The sequence below is a fragment of the Bufo bufo genome, chromosome 3, assembly GCF_905171765.1.
Source record: "Bufo bufo chromosome 3, aBufBuf1.1, whole genome shotgun sequence".
Lineage (NCBI taxonomy): Eukaryota > Metazoa > Chordata > Amphibia > Anura > Bufonidae > Bufo > Bufo bufo.
Genome location: NC_053391.1, coordinates 613,432,149 through 613,459,635, shown reverse-complemented (window position 1 = coordinate 613,459,635; position 27,487 = coordinate 613,432,149). Strand labels below are relative to the sequence as shown.

The 27,487-nt window shown below is 42.5% G+C and overlaps 1 protein-coding gene across 1 annotated transcript; it reads right to left on the bottom strand.

Annotated features, from left to right (window-relative positions):
* Positions 1–2,457: 2,457 nt before the first annotated feature.
* LOC120993970 (basic salivary proline-rich protein 1-like) lies at positions 2,458–26,660 on the bottom strand. The gene is made up of 3 exons (XM_040422430.1): positions 26,601–26,660; positions 10,445–10,510; positions 2,458–3,636 (listed from the first exon to the last, which is right to left on the bottom strand). The coding sequence occupies exons 1-3, from the start codon at positions 26,658–26,660 to the stop codon at positions 2,458–2,460; spliced, it is 1,305 nt and encodes a 434-aa protein (XP_040278364.1).
* Between the last annotated feature and the right edge of the window lie 827 nt (positions 26,661–27,487).

Sequence of the window (27,487 nt, the reverse complement as noted above, 5' to 3'; positions counted from 1 at the left end):
CCCCGGAGACAGCCGCACAGAGCGGGATGGAGAGCACGGGTACCGGAGCCCGGCTCTGCTCTCAGCCCGTGCACACAGAGGACTGCGGCAGTGCCCGGCGTTCTGTACACAGTAATAACAGAGCAGAGAGTGGCGGCGGGATGACACTTACTGGGGGGAAGCCCAATGATAGGGAGCCGGCTGTCCAATGGTAACATCCAGTGCCCCGAGTCGGTCCTCTCTCTCCGGGCAGACGCAGCCCGCCGCCGGCCGCCGTGCACACCAGGCAAAGCTTCTAGGAAGTTGTCTTTGTTCCACTATTTATACATTGCGTCAACATCGCGGAGAGAAGGGGCGTGGCCACAACACAACACACAGCGCTGACTGCGAGCCGCCGCCTCCTCCCCCAGCCGAGGATCGCACGAGTCAAGTGCCCGGGGACAGCCGGCCCCGCCCACTCCCCGCCCGCCCGCCTGCTGCTGTCACTAGTGCCGTACGGGACTGTGCGCCGGGAGCTGCCGCCTTCTGCCTTGTCCGGGAGGGCTACTCGCTTTACGTTACTGAATGTGAAAAAATATACAATATTTGCTTCCAAAATGTCTCATGGCTTGTGGAAAATGTGTGTTACAAGCTGCAGCTCCCGCTCCGACTTCTGCACTTCTGTCTGTAGACATGTATACAATTGTCGCACAGGGAAGGCTAGCAAGCCACGCCCACCGTGCTGCCGCCAGCGGTGATTGGCAGCCTAGAAATATGGCTGCTCCAGAGGTAGTCACCTACTGGAGGGACCTGGTTTAGGGATATGGTCCCTCTGCCATGGACGGCATAGGAGCTGGTATCCTTAGAGGGCCGCTCCTGACATGTCTGCGCTTCCAACTGTGTTCCTTTATTATTCCTACTAGCAGTTTCTGAATAAATTGCCAACTGGGTGTTACCAGTGGAGGGTGTGTCCTTGCAGTGTCTGACATTGTCCAATCAGGGCTACCAGAGGAAGGCTGTGAAAGGGACAAAGGAATGGTCCCGCCCAGTTGGAAAATGTATCTATAAGCTTCTGTTAGGAGTAATAAAATAGATGCTGCAAAATTATTACAGGGGGTGCAAGTAGTTATTAAACCTGACATGTCTGGAGGGGGGACAGCTCTTTATATTTATTTATTTTTAATCCTTTTCATAGTACTCCCCAAAATGTCTTATAGATTTTAAGAACACGCGCTATAGTCCTAAACTAATAGTGCTCTACCTAGGAAACCATAAATGAATAGTGCTCTAGGTAGTCCTAAACTAGTAGTGTTCTAGGTAGTCCTAAACTAGTAGTGTTCTAGGTAGTCATAAACTAGTAGTGTTCTAGGTAGTCATAAACTGACCTAGGGGTGCTCTTGGTAAACAAACTAGTAGGGCTCTAGGTAGTCATAAACTAGTAGTGCTTTAGGTGGTTATGAGCGTGTAGTTGTCTTTGTAGTCATCAAGTAGTTGTGCTTCAGGTATTCATGAATTAGAAGTGCACTGGGTAGTCGTAAGCTAGCAGTCCTCTAGGTAGTCCTAAACTAGTAGTGTTCTAGTTTGTCATAAACTGGTAGTGCTCTAGGTAGTCATGAACTAATAGTAACCTAAGTAGTGATTCATTAGTAGTGCTTTAAATAGTCAGGAACTAGCAGTGCTCTAAGTTGTTATGAACTAGTAGTGCTCTAGGTAGTCAGAAACGAATAGTTGTCTAGGTATTCAAGAATTAGTAGTGCACTAGGTAGTCAGGGACTAGTAATTATCTAGTTAGTCATGAATTAGTAGTGCTTGAGGTTGTCATGAACTAATAGTTCTCTGGGTAGTCATAAATAAGTAGTAGTGCTCTAGGTAGTCAGGAACTAGTTGTGCTCTGGGTAGTCAGGAACTAGTAGTGCTCTGGGTAGTCAGGAACTAGTAGTGCTCTGGGTCAGGGATGGCCAACTTGAGGCTCTCCAGCTGTTGCAAAACTACAACTCCCAGCATGCCCAGACAGCCTACAGCTATGAGCCTACAGCAGAGAATGGTGGGAGTTGTACTTTTACAACAGCTGGAGAGCCGCAGGTTGGCCATGCCTGCTCTAGGTAGTCAGGAACTAGTAGTGCTCTGGGTAGTCAGGAACTAGTAGTGCTCTGGGTAGTCAGGAACTAGAAGTGCTCCAGGTAGTCAGGAACTAGTAGTGTTCCAGGTAGTCAGGAACTAGTTGTGCTCTAGGTAGTCAGGAACTAGAAGTGCTCTAGGTAGTCAGGAACTAGTAGTGCTCTGGGTAGTCAGGAACTAGTTGTGCTCCAGGTAGTCAGGAACTAGTTGTGCTCTAGGTAGTCAGGAACTAGTAGTGCTCTGGGTAGTCAGGAACTAATAGTTCTCTAGGTAGTCATTTCTTATACAGGTGAAGATGTTTAGGGTGATGTAACAAGATCTTTAGGGTATACAATAATTAAATAACATCAGTAAAACAATTATAATCCATTAGAAAATGCATCAGACCCCACTTAACAATATGAGAGCTGATTTCCATGTCACAGATGGTGGTGGTCCTCCATAGTCACGCTGAACAAATGGTGGTGGTCCTCCATAGTCACTCTGAACAGATGGCGGTGGTCCTTCATAGTCACGCTGAACAGATGTTGGTCCTCCATGATCACGCTGAACAGATGTTGGTGGTCCTCCATAGTCACTCTGAACAGATGGTGGTGGTCCTCCATAGTCACGCTGAACAGATGGTGGTGGTCCTCCATAGTCGCGCTGAACAAATGTTGGTGATCCTCCATAGTCACTCTGAACAGATGGCGGTGGTTCTTCATAGTCACGCTGAACAGATGGCGGTGGTCCTCCATAGTCACGCTGAACAGATGTTGGTGGTCCTCCATAGTCACGCTGAACAGATGTTGGTGGTCCTCCATAGTCACGCCGAACAGATGGTGGTGGTCCACCATAGTCACGCTGAACAGATGGCGGTGGTCCTTCATAGTCACGCTGAACAGATGGTGGTCCTCCATAGTCACGCTGAACAGATGTTGGTCCTCCATAGTCACGCTGAACAGATGTTGGTGGTCCTCCATAGTCACGCTGAACAGATGTTGGTGGTCCTCCATAGTCACTCTGAACAGATGGCGGTGGTTCTTCATAGTCACTCTGAACAGATGGCGGTGGTCCTCCATAGTCGCGCTGAACAAATGTTGGTGATCCTCCATAGTCACTCTGAACAGATGGTGGTGGTCCTCCATAGTCACGCTGAACAGATGGTGGTGGTCCTCCATAGTCGCGCTGAACAAATGTTGGTGATCCTCCATAGTCACTCTGAACAGATGGCGGTGGTTCTTCATAGTCACGCTGAACAGATGGCGGTGGTCCTCCATAGTCACGCTGAACAGATGTTGGTGGTCCTCCATAGTCACGCTGAACAGATGTTGGTGGTCCTCCATAGTCACGCCGAACAGATGGCGGTGGTCCTTCATAGTCACGCTGAACAGATGGTGGTCCTCCATAGTCACGCTGAACAGATGTTGGTCCTCCATAGTCACGCTGAACAGATGTTGGTGGTCCTCCATAGTCACGCTGAACAGATGTTGGTGGTCCTCCATAGTCACGCTGAACAGATGTTGGTGGTCCTTCATAGTCACGCTGAACAGTTTTGGTGGCTACAGCTGTACAAGGACCCTAACAAATAACTCCACATATCTCAGCTTCCGAGGCCCCTGAGATAGTGGGGTTATCGACCATCATCTGAGGTTTTCAAATGGCTTTTTAGAAGAGTTTTCTGATTTTGTGAAGCAAGTGCTTAGCCATTATATAATGAAATGTTCTGCAATTTTCATGTATAAATTTGTCTCAATTCTTTACCATTTTTAAAATCTCTGTTTGCTGTCAGTGAATGGGAACAGTTTTGCTGACATGCATATACTGAAAATCTGTACAAACCTAATACTGAGTACTGGATAAAATTGTATCCAGTCTAGACATTAATCTGCACAGCCTGTAATCCATGCTCCTATATTTACCTGAGAAGATTGTGATGTTGTAGTCAGCTCACAGAGGATTGCCTAGACTGCATACAATGGGATCCACCTCTCTGTATTATGGCTGTACAGGTTTTGATATCAATAAAAATGTTCCCATTCTTTGGCAGCAAGCAGAGATCTCGCAGTTGGTAAGGGACTGAAACACAAAGTGAAACTTCTGTGAGTCAACCACCAGAAATTGTGGTAAAATGTGGTCTTCTGTGCACAAGAAGATGGCCAGTATGCATAATGTATGGCTGAGTGGAGGATCTGAGATCAGAGGTGGACTTTTCTATATCAGAAAGTTGTAGAAATCATATGCAATTTTTATTGGGGTTGTGCAGGACCAGGAAAACATGGCTGCTTTCTCCCACAAACAGCATTACCACTTTTCACAGGTTGTGTGTGGTATTACAGCTCTGCCACATTGAGTCCAACAGAACCAAGCTGCTTTACCTGACGTAACCCATAAACCAAGGGTGGCGCTGTTTCTGGAAGATAGCAGCCACGTTTTTCTAATCCTGAACAACCCCTTTAAGTTTTATTTAAATAAATCTATTTAAAAAAAAAACTTTAAGTGATCACTAGGAGGCACATAAGTTTACCTTTTTAGGCCCCGTTGAACGTTGTACACGGCTTGTCCTGGGAGATTCATAAATGGTTCTAGAACAAGAGCTGGATCCCCAGCTGCGGGCACCCAAAACTGCTTTTTGGCTCCATGTTCAGACATCCTGCTGGAAACCTATTGATTTTCCCTATCAATCCCACATTTAAAGTACTCTGCGGCTCCATTCACACGTCCGCAAGTGTTGTCTGCCCCCGTTCTGCAATTGTGCGGAACGGGTGCGGACCCATTCATTCTCTATGGGGCCGGAAGAGATGTGGAGAGCACACCATGTGCTCTCCACATCCGCATTTCCGGAGCGCGCCCCCGATCTTCTGGTCCGCAGCTCCGCAAGAAAATAGAGCATGTCCTATTCTTGTCTGCAATTGCGGACAAGAATAGGCACTTCTATGGGGGTGCCGGACGGGTGTATTGCAGATCCGCAATGCACTATGGACCCTTAGGCTACATGCACACGATCAGGATTCATGTGCGGAGAATCCGCACTGAAATCCGCAGGTGTTCACAGGCAAATCCGTGCGGTCAATCCGCATTAATTAGTGCGGATTTGCATGCGGATTTGCATGCGGATTTGGTGCGGATTCGGTGCGGATTTTCCGCATGCGGATTTCACTAAGTGAATGAAGAAAATCCGGTCAGGAAAAAAAAAATTAATTGACATGTCGCGGATTTTAAAATCCGCACCGCAGGTCAAAATCCGCGCGGAAAAAATCCGCATCGTGTGCATTGAGAATTTCAAATTCTCATAGAATACAATGGACATGACCTACGGTGCGGATTTTCCGCACGCAAATCCGCGCGGAAAATCCGCACGCAATCCTGATCGTGTGCAGGGGGCCTTAATGAGTACTAGTTAGCTCTCCTGACATGTCTGTTTTAGTAAATACCCATAAGAATATTCTGGAGAATCTTTTCTTTACTCTGTGTTGTGTCATTCCTCTGTTATTCCTCTAGGAAATGTAGGAAAAAGAGGATAACTGGGTTTTACCAAGTCTCTGCCATAGGGCTCATGCACACGGCCGTAAGCGTTTCATAGACACCAAATGGCGGATCTGTAAAAGTCAGATCCCGGCCGAGTGCATTCCACCATTTCGTTTTTAACTTCTGTAGAAATGTCATATCCGTATCCGCAAAACGGACAAGAAATGGGCATGTTCTATCTTTTTTCGGGGCCTATTGAAATGAATGGAGATTGGAAGCAGACGTGTGAATGAGCCCTAAGACGTAGAAGAGACTCATATAGAGACTGGGGCAACTGATTGAGGAGCCCAGGAATGACCCAGTGTTAGGGCTCATGTACACGACCGTGTGTGCCCCATGCCCGTATTGTGGCCCGCATACAGTGGGTCTGAAAAATACGGGCATACAGGCACTGGCCCTGTGCACTCCATATCACGGATGCGGACCCATTGACTTGAATGGGTCCGCAATGCTCGAGATACGGAGCGGAGGCACAGAGCGGATACCCACGGAAAACACTAGGAAGCGCTTCCATGGGATTTCAGTTGGTGCCTCCACACCGTAAAAAAAAAAATAGACCATCTCTTGCGGATTGCAGACCCATTCAAAGAAAGGGAAAGAGCCAAAGCAGAGACAGCCGTGTACAGCGCCCCATTAGATGTGTCCAGTAAGTCACCGATCATTGGGAGCCTATGAGACTGTACTGTAGACTCCTGTCACCTCTCCTGACATGTCTGACATTCTAGATTATTTATTTATTTATTTATATGTTTATTTATTTATTTATATGTTTTGCAATGACAAGACCTGACTGGGAAGATGTCACTGTTTCTTGCTGACACTGCTGGAATGTCGCTCATTCTGAGACTCGAGGTTATTGTAAAATGTCGTCATATTACAAATGACCCCAGGCATCAATCGCACAATAGGATCTGTTTTTCTGCACATGACAGATGCCACAGATGCAACCACCTTGACGTTGTTTCATGTAACACTAGGTGATATTATTGGTAAGACATGTGTCCTGGCGGTCTGGGGGTACATTAGCTGTATGCAGGCCATAGACCAGGAGGGTCAAGAATCACAGCTAAAGGCTACCTGCGCATGGTGCGGAAAATCCACATGAAACCTGCACCAAAACTGCATAAAAAAACGCACATAAATCCCACTATTGTGGTTTTCATTATTTTTATGTGCGGTCTTTGTTGCGCATTTTGGTATGAATTTTCTGTTTATGTTAACAACCTCATTAAAGTCTATGGAGAAAGCCACACTATATAAGGGGCAGAATCACACAAACTATTGACATGTGGCATAGCTGGTCAATTTTGGCATGTAAAAAATGCTCAAAGTGTACATGAGATTTATCAGATTTCATTCGCTTTGCTGGTACTGTATTATGCTGCGGTTTTTCAGTGCGATCCGCACGGGTGATCCGCAACGAGTGCAGGTAGCCAAAGACAGCCATATACATAACATAACTGCTGAGCGAATGCTCATTTCCTGACTACTCTCCTTCCATCTATTCATTAGGAGAGAGAAAACTCTTCTGACAATGAAAGAACAAAACCTCAGGTGTGTTGAGGTCCAGCATGAATGATCCTCGTTTCAGTATACAGTAATTACATAGAAAGAATTGGGCTGGGCATAATATTTCCAATAGATGGTTCTGCAAAAACGGAACGGATATGGAAGACATACGGAGTACAATCCATTTTGCGGACCCATTGACTTGAATGGAGCCACGGAACGTGATTTGCGGGCAATAATAGGACATGTTCTATCTTTGAACGGAACGGAAATACGGAAGCAGAATGCATACGGAGTACATTCCGTTTTTTTTTGCGGAACCATTGAAATGAATGGCTCCGTATACGGACCATATACGGAACGCAAAAAACGGTCAGTATACAGAACGCAAAAAACGTTAGTGTGAACAAGCCCTTAGGTTACATTCACACTTGCGTTGTGAAGATCCGGCAGGCAGTTTCGTCGCCGGCAATCCTGACGCAAACGGATAGCATTTGTAGATGGATCCGGATGCGGATCCCTCTAACAAATGCATGGAAACACCAGATCCGTCTCTCTGGTGTCATCCGGAAAAACGGATCCGGTATATTTTTTTTTTGCATTTTTAAAGGTCTGTTCATGCGCAGACTGGAAAACCAGATCCGTTTTGCCGGAACACTTAATTCTGGATCCGGCATTAATGCATTTCAATAGAAAATAATGCAGAATCCAGCATTCCGGCCAAATATCGTAACAGTGACTGAACTGAAGACATCCTGATGCATCCTGAACGGATTGCTCTCCATTCAGAATGCATGGGGATAAAACTCATCCGTTTTTTTCCAGTATTGAGTCCCTGTGACGGAACTAAATATTGGAAAACTTTAACGCTAGTGTGAAAGTAGCCTTACAAGAGAAGATGCTTCAGAATCGTTATATCATGGGGAATAAAAGTATTTACTAAAACAGACAGTCAGGAGAGCGACCAGATCCACCTTAAGCGCTCCTTCACACGAACGTGTGAAGCCCGTGCTGGGGATCGCTTGAATGGGTCCGCGATCATTCCGTTTCGCAAAAAGATAGAGCAAGTTCTTTTTGCGGTGTGGAAGCACGGAAGGGAACCCCAGAAAGCACGCCGTAGTGCTTCTGTACTGTTCCGTTCTTCCGTTCCGCATCTTTGGATTTGCAGACCCATTGAAATGAATGGGTCCGCATCCGTGATGCGGAATGGTGCCCGTGTATTGCGGATCCGCAAATGCGGTCCGCAATACGGCAACGGGCAGCACACGTTCGTGTGAACGAGCCCTAACTCTGGGGTTGTTTGACACATATTTTGTAAAAAATAAATGAATACCTTTGCGAACCCATTCTTGTCTATGTGAAGCAACCCGTTGCTAAAATTATTTGTGTTAGGCCTCTTGCACACAAACGTTTTTTTTTTTCGGTTTCCGGTCCATTTTTGCGGATTACGTTTGCGGTCCATATGCGGAACCATTCATTTCAATGGTTCCGCAAAAAAAAAACTGAATGTACTCCGTATGCATTACGTTTCCATATTTCCGTTCCGCTGAAAGATAGAACTTGTCCTATTATTGCCCGCAAAAAACGATCCGTGGATCTTTTCAAGTCAAAGGGTCCAAATAAAATACAGAATGCATTACGGAACACATTTGTATGTCATCTGTTTTTTGCGGATCCATGCCCACTTTGCCCATGTGTTATACTGTTAAAACACATTACATTAATGATTAAAAATGTTATGTTTCTATTTGCCATCCTCAAACAATGGATAGCATACTGAAACCATACGGAGATTTTTGGCGAAACTACAGAATGGAAACGGAACGGAAACAAAAAACTGAACAACGGATCTGTGAAAAACGGACTGCAAAATACTGAAAAAGCCATACGGTCGTGTGCAAGAGGCCTAAGGCCTTGTTTGAAGATCCGGCGGGCTGTTTCGGCACAGAAAGTCTGCCGGATCCTCTTCTTCCCTAATGAAGTATGGCAGTGACCAGGGCCGACATCCTGCATTTTTTGCGAACCAAAAACATTGCATGCAATGGTTTTTCGTCCGGTCGACAGTTGGCATTGACGCAGGATCAGGCTGCTGGATCTCCGAAACGAAGCTGTAACAAAGCCTAAAAGGGGTTTTCCAGTCCTCTTATGTTGACCTATCTTCCAAATATGCCATCCATATCTTATCGGCTAGGGTCCAACACCCCGCACCTCCACTGATTAGCTGTTCCCAGTACCTCTGGTGCCGAAGTCAGCGCCTGAACTACTTCTCCTTCCATTGTGTGTAGTGGATGCTGGTTACTAATGTGATTGGTTGCATTACATATTTCCATTACTCTTGGACTCATTGCTTACTAATATTAATTGAAAACTCTAGGCTGTGCTTCCTATTACGTATGGGGGTAATCGCATCCACAGGGGCCATGAGCTGAGACGTATGTACAGCTGACCAGGAATCATCGCTGTATTTCCACTGATGTCATGGCCGAGGCAAGCTCCTTGACCTCTTGATCAGTAGACATCATGCTGGTGTTTGGAGAACGTTTTCTTTGCTTGGTCTTCTTCCACTAATTATAAGTGCAGAGGGGGGGCTATCTTCTCATAATGCCTACCAATAAGGTTCTCATTGTGGAAAAACTGCCCGGTGCCACCTGTAAATCGCTATCATCTGCCGCAGCACGGCTTCCATATTTCACACTGTGGTCCAGATTTTCTAACCCTAGACCTTGCACCACATTTATCACAGGGGCTCAGACTGGACGATAGTGAGAGACACTATTATCTAACTCTATACCAACTATTGCTTGGCTTGCAGAATTTTATGCCAGAATTACAGTGTAATTTTGGCGCAAAATGGCGCATTTCAGACCACACCCCTTTCCAGCAAGGCCCCACCCTTTTTTTTTAACAAGTCATAAACCCTGGTGGTTCCATGTTGCACCCTTTTTAGACAGAATTTAGGCTCAGGCACATTAGTAAATCTAGGCCAGCACTGGCCGGCCACCCTTGTATCTGCAGTTAGAAATAATAATAATAATATTGTCAACTGCAATAAAAATGGAGAAAAAAAATAGGCGGCATGGTAAAAAGATCAGACATGACATCCACAAGGGGCCTGATCCCTGCCGTCTCCCCTCCACAATGCTCCTCATTGTAGTCCAGTTTTCTTTGCATAAGCAACAATTCCCCTCATAGAGCCTGACGCCCTCTGCAGGCGTTTTCTGATAATGAACTGGCGGTGCAAAATGAAAATGCCCAGTGTTGCTGTGGGGACGGAAACAATCCAGGCTGTTGTAACAGAGCCTGGAGTCTGCTGACAAGGAAGCTATTCATGGTTGCTGGAGAAGAGTCTAACCTGGGGGACTTCCCTAGCGCTGCCCCGAGCCGGGCTTGGACCAGATGTTGGTGAATCAAGATTAATCTGTAAAAATAGAAAAGAAGGAAACCTTTAGGATACGATCACACGGCGCGGCTTGTGGCCATACCCTTCCTCGTCCCTCTGGCTTGCAGCTCACTTTGTGACAGATGTGCTGTGTGTATACAAGAGGCAGTAGCTGCCTGACGGTGTAGTCTGGAGCGCCCGACAAGCGCTAACCCAACACTCTCCATCACTTTCTTCCCTCTCCTTCTCACAAAGCTTGTCTAATTCACCGTCTCTCACTTCCCTATCACTGCCTGTTAATACCTTTCCACCTCATCTCCTCCCATTGGCTTCAATTCATTGTCATTGTACCTTTCATGCTTTAGTTCACTCTCTAGCTCTCTTTCTAATTCTTTCTGCCTCTTTCTTTCTCTCCCTTTTACATTATTTCATTCTCACTCATTTTATACTCCATTCTCATTTTTAATCTCCCTTATAGTGTCCCTCTCATTCTCACTGATTCATTTCCCAATTGTATCCTCATTGGCACTGAATCTCTTCTTGTCAGTCATTCCTTCTATGTTTTATTCTTTCATTCTCACTATGTCTACCCTCATTCTTACCCGTTCCATCTATCTGACATTCTTTCATTTTCAGCCATTCCTTTTATTCTCATTTTATCCTTCATTCTTTCATTATATCTACTAGACATCTATCTATCTATCTATCTATCTATCTATCTATCTATCTATCATCTACCTCTATTTTGCTCTGTTCTATCTATTTTTCTATCTATCTATTTCATATCTAATCTATGTCTATCTATCTATCTATCTATCTAATCTATTATCTATCTATCTATCTCTCTCTATTTTGCTCTATCATATCTATCTATTATCATGATTTCATTCTCATTCTTTCTGCCCTCTCTTCTTACATCATATTTATCAATCCTTAATTTATTCCTTTCCATTCTTTTCTTTCAGTTCTCTCTCCTCTTTCATCCTCTGTCTCCTCTAGAGTTTGCACCCTCATCCCAGTCTTCCCCTCCACTATCCCTCCTTCTCTCCCTCCCAGTCCTTCTCTTTACTTTTCCAGTGCTCCCATTCCCCCGCTCCTTCATTCCTCTCTATTTTCCCTATTCACTCCCCTTGCAATCACTCTGGCAGACAGGAGAAGAGTGTAAGGGCTCTTGCACACAAACGTATTTTCTTTCTGTGTCCGTTCCGTTTGTTTTTTGCGGACCGTATGCAAAACCATTCATTTCATTTTTTTTAAAAAAACAGATGTTACTCCGTGTGCATTCCGTTTCCGTATTTCCGTTCCGCAACAAAATAGAACATGTCCTATAATTGTCCGCATTACGGACAAGGAAAGTTTTGTTCTATTAGAGGCCAGCTGTTCCGTTTCCACAAAATACGGAATGCACACGGACGTCATCCGTATTTTTTGCGGATCCTTTTTTTGCGGACTGCAAAATACACACGGCCGTGTGCATGAGCCCTAACAATGTGTAAAGAAACAATCCCTACATACAAGACAAGCAGCAGACCGGCTCACTGTCTCCATGTGACCATCAGAGCTGTGCGCACAACCTGCAGGTTTTCATCCCATCAGATGCCTCCAGCACCTGGACATCAGCACATGCAGATGATCTAACCCTGCTCCTGTCATTATAACCTTACATAATAAGAACCAGGAGGACTATGCCTCCTCTTCTCTAAGCTCCTAAGCAGGGATCATGCAAATTCTCAATCCTCAGACCTCCACTGAACACCACTGCATTGCATACATTAGGACAGTGATGGCTGTCCAGCTGTGGTGAAACTACGACTCCCAGCATGCTCCATTCATTTCTATGCAAGTGTACATCTTGGGAGTTGTAGTTTTACCACAGCTGGAGTGCCCGAGGTTAGCCATCACTGCATTAGGACATAACCCAGGGTCATCCTCTCTCCTATGATATAAAAACACAATTTAGGCTGTGGACCCTGTGGCATTATTATTATTATTATCAGCAGCCTCCTGCCACCTATAGTCTGCAGACTGGGACACTTGTATTGTCAGGCTGCATTTCTCAGTCATCTGCATTGGGGAGTAATGGACTATTCATGACTGGCAGCACAATAATGCTTCTCACTTGTATAAATGCTCATATTGTCTGAGGACTTGGCAAGGGAATGGCAGCCATACTCAGAGCACAGCTCACAATGTTGGGAAATCTAGTGCCCCATGTTACAGAGAACAATTGCCTGCATGCATCACTTATTATACTGTTATTATAACATCAGCATTATACAGACGTATTATCTCTTTCATTATGACTAGTATCATTTGTATTTGTCTTACTATAAATTCTATTAGGACTATTATTATGTTTCTTTCTTCTTATTTGTCTTGCTAAAAAATTCTATTAGGACGATTATTATTTTTCCTGTTGTATCAACATGGTTTACTTCTATTAATCTGTTTATTTTACAGCATTTATAAAAAATAAATAAAAATATTTAGTTATTTTATGCAGTAAGGAATACACCTGGCAATGATCTGTGTGTACTCCTTCCATAAAGCTCCTTCTTATCTTCTCCTTCTACAGACATGACTGACAAACCTTATCGATTGTGATTCACACAGACTCATAGCAAGCACTGGCTTCTAGAAATGAGTCAGTAAATAGTCTGATGCAGCCTGACATATCTATCAGATGAGTTCATGCACATATCCCTGGATCAGGAGTGGCAGACTTCTCCATGTCTGTGGAGGAGCTGAGGGTGATGGGGCACTGCAATCCACCAGCACCACTGCTGGTTCACAAGCTCCTCTTCTTCTATACTGCCTGGATTCTCCGGATCTCTGTGGGAGAAGAAGGAGGAAAAAGAGAGAGGTTTGCAGTCTTCTGCCAAGTCTTCTGCACAGTAAGAGGGCACTGAAAGCAGTAATGTGGAGGTAAACATGTCAACTAACACCATGCAAATACCACACTTACATATAAAATGTATGCATCACACCAAAATAAATCTATACAATGTATAAATAAATGGAGAGATACATACACATCGTTAGGATGAAATCAGGATTCCAAAAATAAAAAGTATTTTGTAGCACCTGTAAAATCTAAATGCTTATTCCCCTTATTAACTAGGAGAACCTAAGGAGGAGAGATGGATAGAGCAGATATCTGTTAATTGTCTTTAAGTTTCCATAGGATCATAATTCTAAAAGAACAAAGATTTTTAAAATCGATAGGAAAAATGTTTTGGATATGTTTTTTTCTGCCCCCCAAAAACTTTCACTTAAATTACAGGGTGAATCTGCAAAATGTTAATGTTCAAAAATAAATGAAATTAGAAAAACCATTGTACTGTGACACATAGAATAAAATGACTGTGTTTTATTATTTTATTATCAGGCTAGTCTGTTTTATTTTATCTCTTTCACCTATATAAGGTAGATCTCTATGAAATGTGAAGAAAAGGCAAAGCATTACAGCTTTTAAAATCCTCATTTTCATATATTTATTTGCTGATGTCAATTAGTTATATTACTTGTTTTATAATGCTCTTATTATTTGTTACTAAATTCTAAAAGTCATTAAATAATGTAATACATACTATAATGTGCCTGTGTAATAGGTATAATAATAATAATTAAGTATGTAAAATTATATTAATGCCAAAATATAAGATAGCATAGTTCACCATATATTAATACAGAACATTTGTATTTTATTATGTATTTATTTTCAACATATTCAGTAATTAGCAGTAGTTTTAATTATATATTATTCATAAAGTTATTATGTTTTCCATCTATTTATCTATCTTCCATCTAATCTATTTATACATCTGAAAAATGATCACAGTTATTCATGTGAATAGTTGTAATAACAATAATAATAATTGAATTGCCAAAATATTGCAAATATTTATTCTTTGTTATGATTACAAATGTACCAGAATCTGTGATATTATAAATTACTTCTGATTTGTTTTTACACAGGAAAATGTATTTAATAAAAGTTGCATTACAACTAAAACAAATAAATTAAAAATACTTAGATAATAATTGAAAGTTTTTCATTTTGCTCTCTGAGTTTATAAAATGAAGTATAGGGATTGGTTAATGATCACATTTCCATTGTCTATTATTTGTGTATCTAACATATTTGTTCTTATACTAGAGGTGAAGTGCTCTGCTTCTGCATTGATTCCTGTGTTCTGGGCATTAATACAATTTGTGTTTAACAAGTGGCAATGACAAGACAAGACAAAGTGACCAGACATCTCAACAAAAAGCTTTGTACTGACTGCAAAGAAATGCAGGTCTATTGTGCAGCTAACAAGCTCATGTATTCTTACTACATTTTATCCATTTTGTTCTAAAAGTGCTGTATTAGTCATACATTTAGTGTTTATTTAAAAATATTTTTTTAAATCATTATTTGTCTGCAATATCATAAAGATACAGTTCAATGAACAATTTGAACCATTTCACTTAATAAAATATATTTTATCAACATATAAGTATATAAAATGACAGATAATAGCAATAAAGCATTCTTCTGAATAAAATCAACTTCAGACCAACAGTAAGGAAATGCAGCAAAAACATTCAATATTCATTAAAAAACACTATATTCATTATTTCCATTATACAAAAAAAATATATAGATTACTATACTGATATAATGTTCACTAACTTGTGTTTTGTTTAAATATTCAGCATTGTAATCTCCATTACAAATATACAAATGAAGAAATATACTAAAATTTTAAAAACACAAATTAAACCCTTTTGTTTCAGAATTATCAGAATTATTTTTAATATCTATATGTAAAATGGACCTGAAAATTTATAAAGCATGTATACAGATTTATATATATATATTCTCTTTATTGATTTTTCGCTTTGTTGATATTCTCTTCATTGATATATATATTTTCTTCTTATTGATTTTTCTCTTTGTTGATATTCTCTTTATTGATATATATTCTCTTTATTGATTTTTCTTGGCGATAAAGGTTTGTCACAAACATTTTAAAAAAAAAAAGAAAAAAAGATTATTATATTTTTAACTAGCCAAATATTAAATTATACAATTCAAACGTATAAGGATTCTATAAATCAATTTATTTCCAATGTGTAGTGCTTTGAATTAAGGAGGTAATATTAGTCACCCTTGCATAAGGCAGCAAGTAAATAGTGAGAGGAGAAGGTGTGCTGATTTTTAATTTTTATTTTCTGCCTTCCTTCCTGGTATAATAACAAACCTGAGTGTTATATGTATTCTATTTAATTGTATTCTGTATATTAAGGACATAAATATCCTATTAAGAATTGTACTTAAATACTGTATTACTACATGACATGCAAGCTGTATATAAGTGTACCCTTTATAGCCAAAATAAAGTGATGAAAAATAAACTGAAAAGTTTTTATTCTCATTTGTTTAATATTATTTTTCCATAATAAAGATGATATTATATCTGTGTACAGCATGTCAATTTAAAACATATTTTTATCTGCCTATTTCTTTATCTATAAAGAAGGCACTTGACATTTACATAGGTAGATGCCATTTACTAAATAGGCAAACTAGGCACTACCTATCTGCCTGTCCATATCATATAACAAACAATGCACATGCTATTTACATTTAGGGAAACAATGTACATATATTTTACTACATAAATATATGTTATATCAGTAGTAATACTTATATCCATATGTCTGTCTATATATCTATCTTATTTCTATATTATTTTAGGTTATTTACCATAGAGTTATGGTACTTGAGTTATTTTCATACAAGTAATCAATGTTTGTTCCTTTTCCCACTTGAGGGGGTTGTCCTGCTTTTTTTTTTTTTTTTTTCGCCCCAGCCAAGATTTAGACCATTTTTTTTATACGCTCTCATGTATATAGTTGACAACTAAGACACAGGACAATATGCAAAAAAAAACTGTTTTAGCTTAAAGGGGTTGTCCAACTTAAAGGGCATCTGTCAGCAGTTTTGTCCCTATGAAACTGACTGACCTGTTACATGTTCCCCATGGCAGCTGAAGGCATCTGTGTTGATCCCATGTTCATATGTGTCCGCATTGCTGAGAAAAATGATGTTTTAATATATGCAAATGAGCCTCTAGGAGCTGCGGGGGCGTTACCATTAGGCCTCATGCACACGACCGTATGTATTTTGCGGTCCGCAGAAAAAGGATCCGCAAAAAATACGGATGACGTCCGTGTGCATTCCGTATTTTGCATAACGGAACAGCTGGCCCCTGTTAGAACAGTCCTATCCTTTTCTGTAATGCAGACAATAATAGGACATGTTCTTTTTTTTGCGGAACAGAAATACAGACATATGGAAACGGAATGCAGACGGAGTAACTTCCGTTTTTTTTGCGGACACATTGAAATGAATGGTTCTGTCTACGGACTGGAAAAAAAACCCGGAATGGACACTACGAAAATACGTTTGTGTGCATGAGACCTTACTCCTACAGGCTTAGCCGTCTCAAAAAATGCCGCTCCCTCTGCACTTTGATTGACAGGACCAGGCAGTGTAAACATGATCACGCATGGCCCTGACTTCTTCTAAAGTCAATCAAAGTGGAGAGCAGTTGCAGAGAGCGCTGAGCCTCTAGGAGTAATGGCAACACCCCCGTTGCACCTAGAGGCTCATTTGCATATATGAAAACATCATTTTTCTCAGCAATGTGGACACATACGAACATGGGACCAACACAGATGCCTTCAGCTGCCAAGAGCACATGCAACAGGTCATCCAGTGTCACAGATACAAAACTGCTCACAGATGGTCTTTAAATTTGCCCCCACCCTATCCAGCTTTACCTTTGGAGAAAACCATATTTACCTGCTCCTTGCTGATCCATTATGGCTCTCTTTACTGGACGTATGGTCCCTGCCGCTCAACTTCCATGCTGCAGTCAATGAATGGCCTCAGTGATGACCTGTCCCCAAGCAGCATGTCACTGCTAGGTCAAGTACCGCTTGGGGATACGTCACTGCTGGGGCCATTCATGGGTGGCAGAGGCAAATGAGACCCCTGTTCATTTGGAGAGGCGAACAGCAGGAGAGTATGGATTTCTCCACAGGTACAACTGGCTGAGGAATGGGAGGGGAGGGGGCAGATAAAAATATTAAGCAAACTAACCAAAAAGTAGATTAAAGTGAATGTCCACCTATAATCCCAATTTCAACAGAATTAAGGCCTCTTTCACACGGGCGTTGCGGGAAAATGTGCGGGTGTGTTACGGGAACACCCGTGATTTTTCCACGCAAGTGCAAAACATTGTAATGCGTTTTGCACTCGCGTGAGAAAAATCGCGCATGTTTGGTACCCAAACCCGAACTTCTTCACAGAAGTTCGGGCTTGGGTTAGGTGTTCTGTAGATTGCAATATTTCCCCTTATAACATGGTTATAAGGGAAAATAATAGCATTCTTAATACAGAATGCTTAGTAAAATGTCCATTGAGGGGTTAAAAATAATAAACAAATTTAACTCACCCCATCCACTTGGTCGCGTAGCGGATCTCCTCTTCTTTCTTCTTTCTTCAGGACCTGGCAAAAGGACCTTTGTTGACCTCACTGCGCTCATCGCATGATCCATCACATGGTCCATGACGTCACGAAAGGTCCTTTTCCTCCTAGGTCCTCAAAGAAGAAGAAAGAAGAGAAGCCGGGCTGCGCGAACAAGTGGATAAGGTGAGTTTAATATATATATTTTTTTTTAACCCCTCCATCACTATTTTACTAAGCATTCTGTATTAAGAATTCTATTATTTCCCCTTATAACCATGTTATAAGGGAAAATAATAATGATCGGGTCCCCATCCCGATCGTCAGCTAGCAACCGTGTGTGAAAATCGCACCGCATCCGCACCTGCTTGCGGATGCTTGCGATTTTCACGCAGCCCCATTCACTTCTATGGGACCTGCGTTGCGTGAAAAACGCACAATATAGAGCATGCTGCTATTTTCACGCAACGCACAAGTGATGCGTGAAAATCACTGCTCATGTGAACAGCCCCATAGACATGAATGGGTCCGGATTCAGTGCGGGTGCAATGCATTCACCTCACGCATTGCACCCGCGCAGAAAACTCGCCCGTGTGAAAGAGGCCTTATCCAGCTCTCTAATAAGATTGGTCGGACTCTCACTATCTGGAGAGTCACTTGTTTGAAGGGGCCACTCACTTGAATGGGGCAATGCTGAGAATAGCCGCTCTGAAGAATAGGGAGAGCAGGGAGATATTTACATCTCATTCTACCCTAGGCACTGAGATTAAATATCACCTATTTAACTGTCTGCCACTTTTCTTAACACTAAGTTTTTTATTTATTCATTTTTATACTGAGGTAAATACCAAAGTAACTACATATGGTATATCACAATAATCTGGCTCAGTCATAAAGATAATAAAAAAAACATTGCAAAATAATAAACATAAATACATGTACTATATACATGAACACACAGTCATACTGACTCACGTATGCACATACACTGCATACATTCATTAACATGCAGGCATGTGCACACATAAGGGTACACAAACATACACACTACTGTATATACACACTAATAATGGCCCCATACCTCTTTTATAAAAGGAGGTGCAGGGATGCAGTATGGGTAGTGACAGCATGGAAAACGGGGCACCAGGAGGGTCAGAGGCAGCTTCTTTATGCCTATTTATGCCTATCCTTGTCCGTAAAACAGACAAGAATAGGACATGTTCTATATTTTTTTTTTGCGGTGCTACAGAACGGACATACTGATGCGTATAGCACACGGTGTGTTGTCCGCATTTTTTCCAGACCCATTGAAATGAATGGGTCTGCATCCTATCTGCAAAAAACAAACAAAAAAACAGAACAGACATGGAAGAAACAAAATACATTTGTGTGAATGTAGCCTTAGTGTAAAGTATGTGCTATGTGTGGGTCCCTGGAGCATTACATGTAACAACTGCACTCACTTACCGCTTGGATGTGATATGGAATGCCTAACTTAGATATGCAACCAGACTCTGCAAACCTTCCTTACCTCTGGGGGTTTCTTAAGGGGGACATTATCGCTAGGATATGCCATCAATGTCAGATAAGTGTGGGTCCCACCCCCGAGACCCATGCCTATCTCCAGAACGGGGCTCCCCGAAGTGAAGGTGAGTGCACTGTGCATGCACGGCCGCCTCTCCATTCACTGCTATGGGACGTAGCAGTGCTCAGCTATTCTCAGAGCTGCCATAACAGTGAATGAAGAGTGGCCACACTTGCACAGAGCGCTCTCCTTCAATTCAGGGTGCCTGTTCTGGAGATAGGAGTGGGTCCCACTTCAGGGTCGACCCTCAGCACCCCTGTAAGAAGAGGCCGCAGTGCTCAGCGAGCGCTTAGGCCACATTGTAGGCCGGTAACGTCATTGTACATCAGTCACGTGGCTTAGGCGCAGCTCAGTCACATTCAAGTAAATGGGGTAGAGCTGCAATACCAAGCACAGCCACTATACAAGGTACGGCGCTGTGCTTGGCGATCTGCGAAGAAACCACAGAACTCACTGAAGCCTCTGTGGCCCCCTTAAACAGCTGATAGGGGGGGTGCTGGGAGTCGGACCCTTGCCCATCTGATATCTATGACCTATTCTGAGGATAGGCCATTAATATCACATTCCTGGATAACCCCTTTAACCTATTACACGCTGCAGTGAAATAGTGTAAAGAAACAGAGTGGCAGCCTACAGTTGTTCAAATAATAAGGCCTTCATATCAGGGCAGGCTATGAAGTTGCGGATTTCTAAGTGACTGATTGTCTTACAAGGGTACAGTTTGATTTCCCACAGTAGAATGTCCTTGACGAATCTGCAACAAACCCTCCGTGTTACCCAAGGGTTTGCTCCACATTTTGCAGTGGATTTGCTGCATTTTATGCATTGCAAAGAGTAAAAGTTGTGGCATAAATGGATTTCAAATCTGTACCGCAGGCTTTTTCTGCATTATTCTAGTAGCTGGAACATGATATTACATGCGACTATTGAAATAAACACCATCCCTGTAATGTATGCGCTGGTTCACTAGAGCTAAGCCACTTCTGACTGTATGATGGCTAGATGCTCTATTAGGGCGTGGAAGCAGGATTTTGTGATAAAGGGGGAATTCACAAAGGGATTTATACCATTGTTCTACTTCTGCACTATCCCTGCCATCCAAACAAAACAACAGAAACCTCAACGAAAACCTGATGACCCTCAATGAAATGACTGTCAATGGAGCCCTATTACAAGTCAAAAGAATAGCACAGAGGTGAGTGGAGCTTGCCCATCTGCTGTCCTGCACTGCAGTTTGCCACGTATAAAAAAAAATATGAAAAACTATCACTAGATCTCATCATTGGCACCCCGGCTAAATGTAGTCCTTGTACTTTGGCTAAGATTTCAAATACAAGATTTTGTTTGCACCCCAGAACCTATGCATTGCATCGATGCCTGTGGTTTTTACGAAATCTCATTCGCATGTTACGTCTGATTTATTTGTTGTGATTTTTATACCTTTTCCCAATATGATTTCAACTGGAAAACGACAGCGCTGGAACTCGCATTGTCGTTTTGTGCAGACACCGTTCTAGGATCATTTCTTGGAACCACAATCCGGTTTTGGGCTGCAACAAAGTGCAAAGTCTGATCCCAGCTTTACGATCATTAAAGCTGAGTGAATAAGAGAATGCATTCTATATTCTATATGTATTACTGCTTTTATTGATGTGAATGCCTTTTTTTAAAATTTGTAGATACACAGATCAGTTCACAACGTGCTGGAGATCAGAATCGGCACAATTCCTCCCCCCCCCCTGCCTCCCTGAAATACTGATTGAAGAGGTAAAGTCCCTATTACACGAGTTCTGAAATTAAATATATGATGTCACTGTTGCAATGGAAGTTAAATGCATATGAGTATGCTTAGCTATTTATAAATTCTGATGCAATGACAGGAGAGGCTAGTGTAAGAATCTACAGGGCTGGTAATGACTCAGACGCTGCGGGGGAAGAGCAGTGAAGTCCGGTAGTAAGACAGAACTAGTGAGCGTTCAACTGGAACGATAGGCAAGATAAGTGGTCACTCCTCATCATATAAAAATGTAGCTTCTACCGGAATCTGGTGCTCCTTAAGGCCCCTTGCAGACGAGCGTGTCCGGATTAGGTCCGGATGCGTTGCGTCTGCGATCAGGGAAAATCGTGCGAGTAGGTACGCAATTGCAGTCCGTTTTGACTGTGATTGCATTCCGATATTCAGTTTTTATCGCTGGTGGACAATGCGTTTTGCATGCCCGCGATAAAAAAATTACTGTGGTACCCAGACCCGAACCCGGACTTCTTCACTGAAGTTCAGGGTTTGGGTTAGGTGTTCTGTAGATTTTATTATTTTCTCTTATAACATGGTTATAAGGGAAAATAATAGCATTCTTAATACAGAATGCTTACTAAAATGTGGCTTTAGGGGTTAAAAAAAATAAATAAATTTACTCACCTCATCCACTTGTTCGGGCAGCCTGCATCTTCTACTTTCTTCTTCTTTCAGGACCTGCCAATGGACCTTTGATGACGTAATCGCGCTCACCACGTGGTGAGCGCGGTGACGTCAGCGCAAGTCCTGCTCAATGAATATAGAAATCTTCTATCTTCATTGAGCAGGACTTGCGCTGACGTCACCGCACTTACCACGTGGTGAGCGCGATTACGTCATCAAAGGTCCATTGGCAGGTCCTGAAAGAAGAAGAAAGTAGAAGATGCAGGCTGCCCGAACAAGTGGATGAGGTGAGTAATTTTTTTTTTATTTTTTAACCCCTAAAGCCACATTTTAGTAAGCATTCTGTATTAAGAATGCTATTATTTTTGCTTATAACCATGTTATAAGGGAAAATAATACAGTAAATTGACTTATATCAATTTACTAACATCATCTCCTAGCAACCATGTGTGAAAATCGCACCGCATTCGCACTTGCTTGCGGATGCTTGCGATTTCCACGCATTCCCCATTCATTTCTATGGGGAATATAGAACATGCTGCGATTTTTACGCAACGCACAAGTGATGCGTGAAAATCACCGCTCATGTGCACAGCCCCATTGAAGTGAATGGGTCCGGATTCAGTGCGGGTGCAATGCGTTCACCTCACGCATTGCAGCCGCGCGGAAATCTCGCCTGTGTGAAAGGGGCCTAAATGTGTAAACCGCACATAAATCTGTACTATCTATCTAATTTTATGCGACCTTTGGTGAGGATTTGATGTGGATTTTTTTGGCCGAGGATTTGAGGCAGACTTTTCTGCAGGATTTTCAGCCAAAGCCAGAACTGGATTCACTAGGAAAGAGAAGTATAAGTCCTTCCTTTTTTATTTCTGATTCCTTTCAAATCTACTTCTGGCTTTGGCTGAAAATCCTGCAGAAAAGTCTCGTCCAAAAAACCCTGTGTGAATCTAGCCTCGCCCTTCTATTGAAAAGGGTGAAATCTGTACAAGAAAAATGCCACAACAATTGGCATGGTGCAGATGTCAAAATCCACCCAGCAAGTCAATTTCTTTTTCTGTTATTCCTGGTAGAACTTATGAATGAATTGCTAGCAGGTTGCAATGACAGTCCAGCTGAGTATTACCAGTTGAGGGTGTGTCCCCACACAGTCTGACACTGGCAGCACTGATTGGATAGTGTAAGACTGTGCAGGGACACACCCTCAACTTGTAACACCCAGCTGGACCTTCATTACAAGCTGCTAGCAATTTATTCATAACTTCTAGCAGGAATAATAAAGGAAAGGCACAGCATAGAGCCATAATAGTAAATGCTCCAGAATTGTTATTACATTGGGGGTGCAAGTAGTTGCTAAAACAGACATGTGAGGAGAGGGGACAGCTGCTCTTTAAAGAAAAGCCCCAGTCATTCCATGATTTAACAGAAACACTTGTAGACATTTAACACCTTAAGGACCCAGGTGGCCGGTACTAAAAGGCAGGTACTTTGAGCCCCAGGACGATAATTCTCGTCCTGCGGTCCTTCTTCCCCCCCCCCCCTTCCTTCCCATGAGCGGTCTGGCAATCAGCAGCATGGATCCCTGCATCCACCAGCATCGGTGATAACGCCGATGTCGGTGGATTTACCCCTCATATGCCGCAGTCAGCGCTGACCGCGGCGTATGGGAGATTCGTGCTCCCTCTCCTTAGCCATCGGGTCAGCCCCAAGCCATTCCAAGGCCTTGGGGCCTGGCATGTACGGAGGCCTATGAGGCCCAGCCCCGAGGCTGAGTCTCATAGGCAAACTATCAGTGTATCACACTATGTAATACACTAAAAGTCAATGCAGTACAATAAAGATGTATTGTGCTGCATTGAAACAGGGATCAGACCCTGTAATGTTGAAGTCCCATAGTGGGACAAAAATAAAAAATATTAAAAGTGAAATAAAAGTGTTTTTAACAATAAAATTTTTTAAGTTTCAATAAAAAGTAAAGCCCCTTTTCCAGAAAAAGAGACATATAAAATTAGACATATTAGATATCACCGCGTGCGTAACAACCTGCTCTATATAAATATCACATAATCCACCTCGTCTGGTCAACACCATAAAATTCTTTTTATAAAAACTGGGCTAAAAAAAGCAATTTTCTGTCACCTTTCATCACAAAAAGTATAATACCAAGTGATCAAAAAGTAGCATGTACCCTAAAATAGTACCAATCAAATTATCATCTCACCCCGCAAAAAATGAGCCCCTACCTAAGACAATCTCCTAAAAAATTTAAAAAACTATGGTTCTCAGACTATGGAGACACTAAAACATGATTTTTTTTGTTTCAAAAATGCCTCTATTGTGTTAAATGTAAAAAAAATAAAAAAGTAGGCATATTAGGTATCGCCGCATCCGTAACGACCTGATCTATAAAAATACCACATGATCTAACGCCTCAGACGAACACCGTAAAAATAAAAACCGTGTCAAAAAGCCTTACATCACAAGAAGTGTAATACCAAGCGATCAAAAAGTCATACGCACCCCAAAATCATACCAATAAAACTGTCATCTCATCCCGCAAAAAATGAGATCCTACCTAAGATAATCGCCCAAAAAATAAAAAACTATGGCTCTCAGAATATGGAGACACTAAAACTTGATTTTTTTTTTGTTTAAAAAATACTGTTATTGTGTAAAAGTAGTCATATTTGGTATTGTCACGTCCGTAACAACCTGCTCTTTAAAAATACCACATGATCTAACCTGTCAGATGAACGTTGTAAATGACAAAAAATAAAACGGTGCCAAAACAGCTATTTTTTGGTTTCCTTCCCTGCCTCTTCGCTGTGACTGACGGCCGGCAGTTCGGCTGGCTTTGCCGAACTCTCTGCATAAGCGCTGTCAGTCACAGCGAAGGGGGCGTGGTTACCGTGACTTGAAGCAAGGAGGCCGCTGCCCCCTTGACCTAAAGCCTGTGTGGAGAAGCGCATCGGACAGGGGATAAAACAACGTTTTCAGTACTTTTGCTGCATCTGCCTTCAGGAAGAAAGGCATCATCAGACACACACTGCTGGCTACACACAGGTAATTCTGGCGGCTTGGGATGGTTTTGGGAGGTGACAGGTTCCCTTTAAGGTGAAAAATGGCAAGGTCCTTAAGGGGTTAATGTAGGATCATTTGATCAGTAAATAAATGAGGATATATTTCTTGTTTCTCATTTCTTTTGAAATTACTCTTGATTACACACATGAACATGGAATCTGTGCAGTAAATTATAGTCACTGCACAGTATATGGTGGATGAAGGGATGGATTGTTGTAATCTCCATGGTAAGTTAATTTCCTTCATTTAAACACATAAAATATAACATGAGGATACATTTTGAGCTTCTGTTTTATTTTTAATGCTTCATCTATTTTGCTTTTGGTGATGTGAAAAACATGTTAGTTTCGGTTGCAGTTTTGTAAAAATTGCTAAACCACCAAGACATGAATTATTAGTCAGATGTTTTTCCATGTGGTCAGTTCAAAGGGTAAGAAGATCTCACTACTTACGAGGTGTTCTGCTGAAAGGGTTAATAATTTGTGGGATTCATACAATTGTATGTTTCCTGGCTGCAAAAGGGTTAATTGGCCGTAGAGATTCCATTGCTAGCTTAGATTGGTTGATGTAATCTGTTGGAGCTGAGACAGTGATGAGAAAGGAAGTAGAGAAATTATTCAACCAGCCTGGCAGACAGAACCTTATACCACCTGCCCCCGAGGAAGCCAATGAGGATTTATTCCAAAGGTAGAGCAACCTGTAAAAGGAACATACCTTAGTCTGTCACAGAGACAGAGAGACTGAGAGTGACTCAGGGAGTATTTGGCTTGTCTATCATCTTTGCTGCCTACAGAACTGTGGAAATTGCAACCTGTGTAAGATCAGCCAGTCCATGCATGATAAAGGCTACACTGTATTGAACTTCTTTGTCAGTAAAGAACTGTTGTTTGTTGCAAAACTTTCCCTAATCGTTGCATGCACCAACATTAAGGGCACCCAGAACCACCATCAAATTCAGGCTATGCCCCCATGGGACCTAGGGTGTGCCTTTCCTTCCCTGTGCATCGGCCCAGGGACATCTGGAGAGGGACTATTACCACCATCTGGCCTCCACCACCACTCCCATCCTCTCCACCTCATGCCATCCTCTGCAGACCGTTAGATAAACAAAAATGACATCATGAACAGGATCATTCCTCAGTGCCTACTTGTGAACTGATTATGTGTGTGGCTGAAAAGAAACTTTATTGTGCTAAGATTGCTGCAGGCACGCTACACCACCCTGGTTGCTGTCCCATATTGCTGCTGACCAGCCCATGAGAAATTACCTGCAAAATTTTCAGCTGCACCATTATTGCTGAGAACCTCCCTTCTAACAGCGGGAAAAAGAAATTACCACCCCTTTAAAATAAGGGAAAGGAATACTGATGTCTTGTCGTGGAATCAGTAGGCTTTGTTTAGAAGCCTAGCCTCAGCTGACCATGGTTGCAGTAGCCATGGATGAAGCAGCAACCAACTATCTAAAGGTATGTTCCTCTCAGAGCAGGTGGAGTCCTTGCCTGTGGCAGCTACCACAGGACTCACCACCAAGCCACCATTAGTTGCTAACACTTTCTTTGACACCAAGACAGCGCTATCCCCCATGGTGCCCGAGCTTCTGCAATAACCACTATGGACCATATTCAGATACCACTACCCAAAGAAGCTGCTACGGAGCCCTCCCAGCGAGCTGCTGACCCACACCCATCCTCAACTGCTTGTCATCACCTGCAGCTGAGTAGAAGAATGGCAGCCTGGATGAAGCATCTGAAGCCTGTGACCCGGCATCTCCACCCACACCCACGGCTGATATAGGCAGTGGGAATTCTGGATCATCCTCTGCTGCCCTACACCTGGCATCTTCTGAGAACAGCCTGAAAGGAGGTGCTGCTGTGGACAGCACATTGTGCAACTCTGAGCATCAGCTAGCTGCTTGCAGTGGAGCCCTTTGGAGCCACACTGTAAGGGTGAGAGATTCACTGTATATTTATGTCTGTGGGGGGCAGTTCCCCATACCACCTTGAGTCTCCCCAATTGTGCCTGTTGTACCTTTCGCCTCCTTCTCAGGTAATCACTGGCCTGAGAAGTGCAACGTTACAAGTATGTATCCAGAGGAAGACTTTCACCCAAGAAAGCCCTCTGTGACTATATTTTTTGTAACGTTTAAAATGTTTGCCCAGAGAGAGACTTTCATGTGTTGAAGCCCTGTGAATGTTTTGCAACACAAACGAATCATGCCCTTGGATGGACTTATCCTTAAGCCCCCCTGTGCTGCTTCAGGCCCAGCTGTTGCACTGCTATATCTATTACACTTTTATGGACTTTATGATGGACTATGTCATGGACTGAGCCCTTATGAGACCGTTGCCCCATGTCACCTGGAAATTTCACCACCAGCCCTTGTCAATTGTTTCTTATGCTATAATTGTCTT